Consider the following 8,682-nt stretch of genomic DNA (forward strand, 5'->3'; position numbering starts at 1 on the left):
TCACCAACACATGTGGTTGACCATGTGCATATTTTCCCTCCACACTGAGAATGTACGGTTATACGCGTAGATATGGTGGACTCTGAGATCCACTTGAAAGTTGTTGCTGAGATGGACACGACGATTGAGGAGCTGAAAGATATGAAAAAAAAGTGAGAAGTGACTCACTTGGTGAATGTTGATCTTTATGTATGATGTTTTTAATGTGTCGGTGTGGTCGGTGAAAGCCGATGTGGAAAAAAAGATTTTGAAAATCTTGCGAGCATCATCAGCACTGTCGCAGCACAGTTATATCATTATAATTATCATCTTATCATATCAATAGAGTTTCACGCCCCGTTTTACGTGAAATGGCGTGATACTTTGTGAAAAAAATTTTTCGCGATTTTATTCGCGTTATGCAGTAGTCGTGAAATATATTTCCCACCAGTGTTTTTCATATCACGAATGAAACTCCAAGATGATTTTGGTTTTATAATAGATCATCTCAAGTTCATATTGGAGTTTCACGACCCGTTTTACGTGAAGTGGCGTAAAACTCGGTGGAGAACGCGTTATTCGCGGTGATATGCAGTAGTCGTGAAATACATTTTTCACTAGTGTTTTTTCATATCACTAGGGTGGTGAAACTCCATTGTCTCTCGACCAGCGCGTAAACCATATACCAAATCTGCTACGCTTGCCTCGACACCAGACTTCCGTGGTAAGGTATGAAAGCCTTTCAACGGAGTATAAGAATCTATCACGTTCATACGGAGCGATCACAGGGAGAGGTGAACTCTCAGAAACTGCTCCTGCTGAAGAAATGGTGCGTTACCATTTTCCGATAAGTCGTTGATAAAATCATCAGATTTTCCGACCATTAACGCCACGCCCAGTGTGGACGGACGGGTGCGGCGCTGCGAACTGGCAATTTGAGGGGGGCGATGTTCGCCAAGATTATGAAGATGATGATGATGAAATAGATAGCGCCACTTACAGCGTTATTCATAATTTGTTGTCTACCGTCACTCGCACTGCGAGTGTGGCATTAGGGGGACTGGTTCTTGCTGAGCTCCAACGACGACACGCGGAAGCACTTGGAGACATGCTCGTGTGAGTTGAGCGCTCAAGAGTTATGAAGATATTCACCGCGTAGGTATGGCGGAAACGAAGCGTTAGGGCGGTGCAAAATTCTTGCTGAATACAAGAAAATTCTGGTAGACTATCACGTACCATTCGATGGTTGATTTTGGAACTAGGCTGAACCTAGAGCCGATTTTCAAGGCGTCGGACCGTTCGAAGATATCATTAGAGAGCTGGAGCCCTGGGCAGGCGTAGTCGTCGTCGTGGAGACAGCGCTCGTGTGATGTCTTCACAGGCTTTGTCTCCGACCAACCTAAACGCCGCTGTTGCTACGCTAATCGGGGAGCTCGCGGAAAACGGAACTTTGACTCTCGCACAAGAAGAGATTGTATGTATTTTCCCGAAACGGAAAACTTTTTTTGAGATTTTTCCCCGTAGGGAATTGTCGCTAGTGAATTTGCGATTAACCGACCGGCGTTTGGCTGCTGTAATATGGCCTTGTCAGCAGCAAACGTGTGGGAGCTCCTATTTGAGATAGTGAAAATATATTCTACTAAAGAATATGAATCTACTACATTTATTGCTGCCATTTTGGACGCCATTTCGAAGCCCTCATCTATTTACGCTGGTACTGTGCATCTACCCTCATTTTGTGAGGAGGAATTCCCCGAGAAGGTTCCAGCGATTTGGTAAAACGTTGGCATCTTGCCGTTGTGGAATGCCTACGAGCATCTGGTGACGAGAATTCTGCTACTTCAACTGTTGAAAAAATTTGGGATGTTTTACAAGTAATCGCAGAAAGTGTCTATTGGTGAACATATGCGATGTTTAGTATTCCCTGTGGAGCATGGTCCTGTCTGTGATGATAGTAGTTCGTCGTGAAGCCACTGGTGGCACTGCCACTTCGCCACTCATGTTAGCTATGGCGATGCTAATTCGGCGAGAGGTAGCCTTACAGCGCAGTATTGGCGGAATATATCATTTCCTCACTTGAGCTCAGAAGTTTACGTGCGAAGTCGGGTAGAATGGAAATTCCTGAGAAAAATTCCTCCCAGAATTTTCATATTGTCACCAAACATATGCATGTTTTCTAACACTAGGTAGTCGTGCAAGCGTCTACCACCGTTTCAGATCACGGTGTGGGTACTGTTGGACGATTTCAACTTGCCCCTGGACACGCATCAGGCGTTCGACCGGAGAGTTTCAGCTCGAATGGTTAGTCCCGAAATGAGTTCAGGTTTATCAAAAAAATTTTAGGCAAATAATTCATCTGAATTGAATAGCGTCATCACTAAACAGGATTTGTTTTTCGGCATGCAAGAAATAATGCCGTGGAAAAACAGAAGTCGCTGGCAAGAACTACAGCAGTATGTTCCTGCTGGTGAGAGCAACGCGAATATTCCTAGTGCGATAAGATTCTCCTTCTCAGGCGGCCCTGAGGTTCAGATCGACTATCGCTATCTTTTCCAATCTCCTGTGGATGCTCCTATGACTGCTAGAGCGGTGACGTCCTCGTTGGTTTTGGGTTTGAGACTACAGCACCTGGATGAGTACAAGGAGAGAGTTGATTTCCTGAGAGCGTGCTTTACGCGAGTGGCTAATAAGGAACAACTGCTTTCTTATGGCAACACTGTGGCGATACTTTCGACGAATCCGGCATTCGCGATGATCACCCCTGAAATCGTACAATCAGCATTCACGGAATCAACCGGGAAAGGGGTTCCTCTATCCTCAGCTAGTGTCGACGTTGACGTACTCATAGACCGTCTACTCTCGAAAAACGTCTTCCCCGCAGTGATTGTTAATCGCTGAATGTTGCACGCATGCACATGTGTTGGTATGGTCTCCAGAAACTACTACGTTCGGTGTTTCCAATATGTGCGATCATATTTTCCAACTAGTCATCTTACTTTCAACGCCTTTCGGAAGAATCACTATTTCGGTAGAGTGCGACTTGATATTCTACGTCCCCTTCAACAGTGTGTTCGGAAGGTTTTGCATTGATGATGCTCACTGGCGTTACGAAGCCAAGAATGAGATCGCGCTGTTTGCCTTGCAGTGTTTGCTTCCCACAGCCGAGCTCAGGAGTTTCCTTAGAGGTTTATATGTGAATTAGGGTAGAGGTGTACAGAAACTAATGAGAATTTCCTCAGAGTTTTCATGTAGTTGAGCATGTGCATATTTTCCTACACCGATTCAGTGTTGCATTCGAAGTCTCTGGGCATGTGTTAAATATGACATATGGGGGGATCGAACCCGGGATCTTTTAGTTATAGGCCGTGCCCTTATCCTACTCAGCAATGGCTACTACGACGGATTCTTCTTCGATATCTTCTGAGGAACCTTCCAGCGTGCCTTTCTTCTCTCTAGTCGATGAGGAATTCACAAGCAAGTTGCTGGAGGTCGCCTCCGACCATGGGATACAAGACCAAATGCTCGAGTAAGTTTCAAAAGGTATGGTATGCACGCATGCACACCCCCTCAGACAAAAATGGGTGCTGTGGGAGCAACTCCAAGCGAATCAGAAGACGAGCCCTTCCGACTGGAAGGACCTCTCGCGCTCGGTAGGTTGCCAGTGTGGGGGAAAATTTTTTTAAAAAAATTAAAATTCTGGGAGGAAATTTTGGCAAATTGTCGTTGGTTTTGTATGTACTTCTACTCTAATTGATATGTGAGCTCCTATAACTAGTAAGGAAACTTTTGAGGGCGAACATATATCCCTCCAACATTGGCGAACAGTGTTGGAATATATACTCACTGAGTTACCGTAAAAGTGTACCAAAAAACACCATAATTTCCTCATTGTCATCGACATGCGTATTAAACCGTGTGCATAATAACATTTCAGATATGCGCGTTTGAGACAGTTGGTGAATTCTGGCGTTATTGGAGGCACGTCCCTCAGCCTAGTGAGCTTTTCTCCGAACCCGGAGGATGCCGATTCGTTCGAGAGGGTCCCGGTGGTGGCCTCAGAGTAGTTGAAAGTAAGTCGCTTGTTGTTGTTGTTCTTCTTGTTGTTCTTGTTGTTGTTGTTCTTCCTCTTGTTGTTGTATATGTTGTTGTTGTTGTTGTTGTCGTTGTTGTTGTTGTTGTTGTTCTTCTTCTCTTTCTTCTTGTTGTTTTTGTTGTTGTTCTTCTTCCTCTTGTTGTTGTTGTTGTTGTTGTTGTTGTTGTTGTTGTTTTTCTTCTTCTTCTTCTTCTTCTTCTTCTTCTCCTTCTTCTTGTAATTCTTGTTGTTGTTAATTCCTTCACAGGTATGATGATTTTCCGTGATGGTGTAACACCGGAGTGGGAGAACCCACTCAATGCCGTTGGTGGGCATCTCCAATTCTCTTTGTCCCCGCATATTGGTGGTAAACAAATTGACGAGTAAGTTCACTTCAATTTTTGATGTTTTTCGACTGCGATGATTCTCTATTTCTCCCAGTATTGGAGAAATTTTTGTTCGCTTTTCCCAGCTGAGCTCAGGCGTTTTCCTCACTAATAATACATATAGGTTCGTATAACTGTGTACAGAAACCAACGAAAATTGCCCGAAATTTCCGCAAAAATTCGTATCGTCATCAACACTCAGGTATTGGAATAACCTCGTCCTCGCAGTAGTCGGTGGTTCTCTCGCGCCCAACGGGATGGTCACCGGCCTCCGTCTGTGCGACAAGTTGTGAGAAAAGAAATCGCTCTTTTTTCTTGCATGGTAAAATTTTTTCGGCAGATTTTCCAAACGTGGTGGCCCAAGCCATCAAGGATGTGTTCGTATCGAGTTATGGTTTACTGCGGCTTCTGAAACTGCCAAAGTTGAGGAGCTTTGCGAATCAGTTGAGAAATGCATGACCACTCGTCTAGATGGTAACGACCTTTTTTCCTAAATTGTTTATTTTTACTCTTTGTAGGTCAAGTCGTGGAACCCTGCCCAAAATACGATATCAAGTATCATGGGGGCAAGCATTGAGTTGCTATTATAATGCTAAGTTGATAATAGTCTTATATTCATCATCGTTATATTGTGTTAATAACACTAACAGTAAAAGATTTCATTCAGAGAAAAAACATGTTTGGTTGTCATCAGAGTTATTCGCATATCGGTATAATCATGCGTGAGAAAATCCCATTCTCGTATTTCTTTACTCAACTCAACATAACAACACTAAGAGTAGTTACCGTCCTCTGCTACGTTTGCTAATGGTATTATACGCTGAACTCGATGATCGCCGCCGTCTATAAGGAAAACCTACTTACACTCAGCGGACGATAAACAACTTACTTCGTTTGTCTACGACCAGCCATCACTACTGCTGTCGGCCCATCACCAAAACCACCCCTGAAAACACATCGCGCTCGCCCAGATGATCGATTATGAAAAACGTCGTACTGGGAGTTTCCAGGCGTGAGTTCGGCAGGTTGCCGAATGGCACTGTTGAGTTTAGCATCAATGAGATCAATCAACTGGTCAGTTTTCTGCAAACTCTGCGCGACGTCTTCGCGCGCCCTCGACGCCTTCTCCGCTTTCGCCTTCTGTTTTTCAACACAACTAAAACCAACAACACACTCATTCGATGCGTTAGTGATCCTCTCACGTTTCGAAGCCCTTCCGAGCATCAGCAACTTTATTGAGTAAATATGTCAGTTTTTTCGCTCTGGTTTCGGTAATGTACTCGTCCTTTCTCCAAGGCTTTGATCTCGACAATCTAAAATGAATCCAAATCATACACGTGTAGATGAGATTCAGAAAATTACAATAACATTTTCGTACACTTTTGAAAGTTTTTGAGCTGAAATTTTCAGCTTGGAAACGAATATTTCTCCAACGCTACTCTTTGATCTCCCTAGTAAGTTGTTCGTAACACGTCTCCGCCTGCTCCAGAGAGCCCCGCGCTGCAGTTCCCAACGATTCCATTTCTCGCAAGTAGCGCAGAAAATCTGAAAAATTTATTTTCTAAAAAAAATTTTTTTAACTCACTTTGTGGGTGTACAGGAATTTCGACTTTTTCCGAACTGCCACCAGTTGGAAATTCTGTTGCCACTAGCGACTTCGCCAGAGCCGTTATACGATGAACATCTTCAGACCTGAAATTATGATAGCGAAAATTTTACAAGATGATGGGAATACGTGAGGGTGACATATGCATCGAGAACCGCTGAGGAGTGGTCCATCGCTGAGGTTGTTAACCAAGTTGAGAAAAAAAAGGCGGAGCGAAGCTGAAAAATGATGACCAGTGACTATTGATGAACGCTAGAATGAACAGAGTGGACTAACACAGCAATGACGATATATGCAAACTAAAGCAGAATAGGGGGAGCTTTGCATGACTCTCCCTCATAGAGGAGCTCTCTGCTTTAACGCATCCTCCAATTCACCCGAGGCCTCCGACAGCAACAATACTCCTACTATGGCGATCTAGAAGGTCTCTCAGATAGCATCAACGACCTCAATATCCTCAAGTTGAGTCTACAGCATTTCCAGATAGAATTAATTTTTTACCATCAAATTTAATTTTTCATTCTTTTCGTTAACATCTTATCCAAAAATGATCAAAAATGAAATACCAACAAAATTAATTTGACCTGGAAATGCCGTATAAAATACTTTGTTAAGTTTCAAACATGAAGATAAAGGAAGCGAGGATCAGCTTTCCTGCTGCCCTTGGAGAATAATCGTTCTGTGGGGACTATGTTAACCATTTGTAGACCAACGGGACTTGAGGGAGTTTTCAACGGGTTCTCCACGATGTTAACCATTTGGGAACTCAAGGCAATGGTTAATGGAATCTAGAGACTCTATCTACAATCGTCCTCATAAGATCATCAAGTAGCATCGAGTTAAGCTAAGATGTCGTAGTTGTGCAATCTTCTCAGAAGGGTCCATGGTCCCCTAGTAATCACGTGATCACTCCTCGAGATCACCCGTTTGCCAGGGCCCTCAGAGTAACCGGAGACTCAATTATCGGCGCACATCTAATAAAAAATTTTCTAAAAATTTCCCCCTCATCACAACAACAAGAGACAACCAAAAAAAGGAAAATCGTAAGCAACTAGTATTTCGAATCGAACTGTTCACATGCCGAAGACTCTGTAGAGCAACGCGAAGAACATCGCGGCACCAGCGCCGAACATAGCACTGTTACCTAGAAAATAACACAATCGATGATAATGCTGTTTTATTATAACTAACCTAACGCCCTCATAAGAGTTTCTGGTTTACCACTACCGATGGGAGTAGTAGCGTTGGATCTAGGATGCCACCAGTAACTGTAAAAAAGCCTCTACTAAGATTTGAACCCGGGACCTAGGTGGTATTGTATTCTTGTAGTAAGACAACTCCTAACGAGATCAAGTTGTGTTGCCTAAGGAATCTGCACGGTTCGCGGGGGTCATTACTTCGCTCGCCATAATATATCAGCAGTGTTAGAATATCTGTTCGCTTTCCTCAGCTGAGCTCAGGAGTTTCCTCACTAATTACGGGAGTTTACTTACAAATTCGGGTAGAAGTAAATAGTTTCCTCAGAATTTTCATATTGTCACCAACACATGTAGTTGACCATGTATATATTTCCCAACACTGTATATCAGTAACCGTTCCGAACATGACCGTTTCGACTCAACATGTGGTGTATCACGCTAGTAACTATATCCTTCGGCTGAAAACTCTTATTCGTCAACGAGAAACACATATTTTTTGAATTTGCCTTAGAAAAAAATACGCTCCTTACACGCCACCAGAGTTGGGATCTCGAACTGGCAGCCAGGCATCGCTCTCCTTAGCCTTCTCAACGACAGATGGAGGTATGCTATTCGCAGAATACACCTTATTAGGATCGTCGGAGGGGGCCCACTGAGAGAAGAGAATTGGAGAAGGAGTGGTAGTAGATCAAGAAATCATGAAATTTATGTAATCGCTCTACTTCATCGCCAACTTCTGGCAGTACCGACTCCTCCAGTTTCCTCCACTGCCGACCGTCGTAGAAGGTTGTGTACAACGTGCGTCGTTGACTAGTGTTCACCTTATTTCTACTGGAACTGCTGAAGTTGTATCCAAAGAGACAAATATCTGAAAAATGACCATGTGAAACGTACATATCATTATGAACGAGTGACAAGGCACAGCGTTGTGATTGGACCCCTACTTTTCTTTCCGGGTATCTCATGAAAGTCGTCTCGTGTAGAGAATCCGATGCCGAACATTCCATGGTGACCATCATCCGTGGGAAAACTTTGTACACCTCTCACCGAAACTTTGAAAGACCTACACGGTTGAATAAGTCACTGACAACGATTATCAGTAATCATTATCATTATCATGATCTCGAGTTATCAGTCGAGATTCTCGACTGTGGAGAGCCCCATTCACCTGTAGACGTCTTGACCGTTGCGTCCGCCAATTAGCTCTGCCAAGGGAGCGTGTGTCACTGCCCATGATACTCCACAAGGATCATCGCAGGGCAGTCGGTGTCCAGGAGCCCTCAGAAACACCCTCTGGCCTTGACAGCGGATCGCGCTTGAAGCCCTGATGACAAACACTACATACGAGAACCGTTGAACTCGTCGTTGAGAGTTGTTCTGATAAGGAAGAATTTTGTTACTGGGAGGATGTTATGTATTGTTTCATGTTTTTGGTATTAT

General features: G+C 43.7%; 3 protein-coding genes across 3 annotated transcripts; 1 reads left to right on the forward strand and 2 right to left on the reverse strand.

Moving 5' to 3' along the window:
* Window positions 1-3,521: 3,521 nt before the first annotated feature.
* Pmar_PMAR015943 (initiation factor e4, putative) lies at window positions 3,522-5,014 on the forward strand (the record flags this gene model as incomplete). The annotated part of the gene is made up of 6 exons (XM_002774319.1): window positions 3,522-3,629; window positions 3,914-4,049; window positions 4,320-4,434; window positions 4,640-4,726; window positions 4,778-4,911; window positions 4,956-5,014. 6 exons carry the CDS (start codon window positions 3,522-3,524, stop codon window positions 5,012-5,014), a joined length of 639 nt encoding a protein of 212 aa, XP_002774365.1.
* Window positions 5,015-5,210: 196 nt separating this feature from the next.
* Window positions 5,211-6,241, reverse strand: Pmar_PMAR015944 (hypothetical protein). Its single transcript, XM_002774320.1, has 7 exons — window positions 6,173-6,241; window positions 6,023-6,129; window positions 5,877-5,982; window positions 5,640-5,750; window positions 5,435-5,593; window positions 5,327-5,383; window positions 5,211-5,280 (listed from the first exon to the last, which is right to left on the reverse strand). Exons 1-7 carry the CDS (start codon window positions 6,214-6,216, stop codon window positions 5,220-5,222), a joined length of 645 nt encoding a protein of 214 aa, XP_002774366.1. The 5' UTR covers window positions 6,217-6,241; the 3' UTR covers window positions 5,211-5,219.
* Window positions 6,242-6,962: 721 nt separating this feature from the next.
* On the reverse strand, window positions 6,963-8,244 carry Pmar_PMAR015945 (hypothetical protein; the record flags this gene model as incomplete). The annotated part of the gene is made up of 6 exons (XM_002774321.1): window positions 6,963-7,017; window positions 7,121-7,187; window positions 7,235-7,311; window positions 7,773-7,894; window positions 7,965-8,110; window positions 8,187-8,244. 6 exons carry the CDS (start codon window positions 8,242-8,244, stop codon window positions 6,963-6,965), a joined length of 525 nt encoding a protein of 174 aa, XP_002774367.1.
* Window positions 8,245-8,682: the final 438 nt, after the last annotated feature.

Source organism: Perkinsus marinus (assembly GCF_000006405.1).
Source record: "Perkinsus marinus ATCC 50983 genomic scaffold scf_1104296958406, whole genome shotgun sequence".
Lineage (NCBI taxonomy): Eukaryota > Perkinsozoa > Perkinsida > Perkinsidae > Perkinsus > Perkinsus marinus.

Excerpts from the sequence above, each read along its gene's own strand:
- Pmar_PMAR015944 (XM_002774320.1), bottom strand. The coding sequence starts at position 6,216 with ATGGACCACTCCTCAGCGGTTCTCGATGCATATGTCACCCTCAC. Across the intron at positions 5,594-5,639 it reads GCTCGGAAGGGCTTCGAAAC|TTGTGTTGAAAAACAGAAGG; the intron begins GTGAGAGGATCA and ends TGTTGGTTTTAG. Across the intron at positions 5,281-5,326 it reads GCTGGTCGTAGACAAACGAA|ACGGCGGCGATCATCGAGTT; the intron begins GTAAGTTGTTTA and ends TTTTCCTTATAG.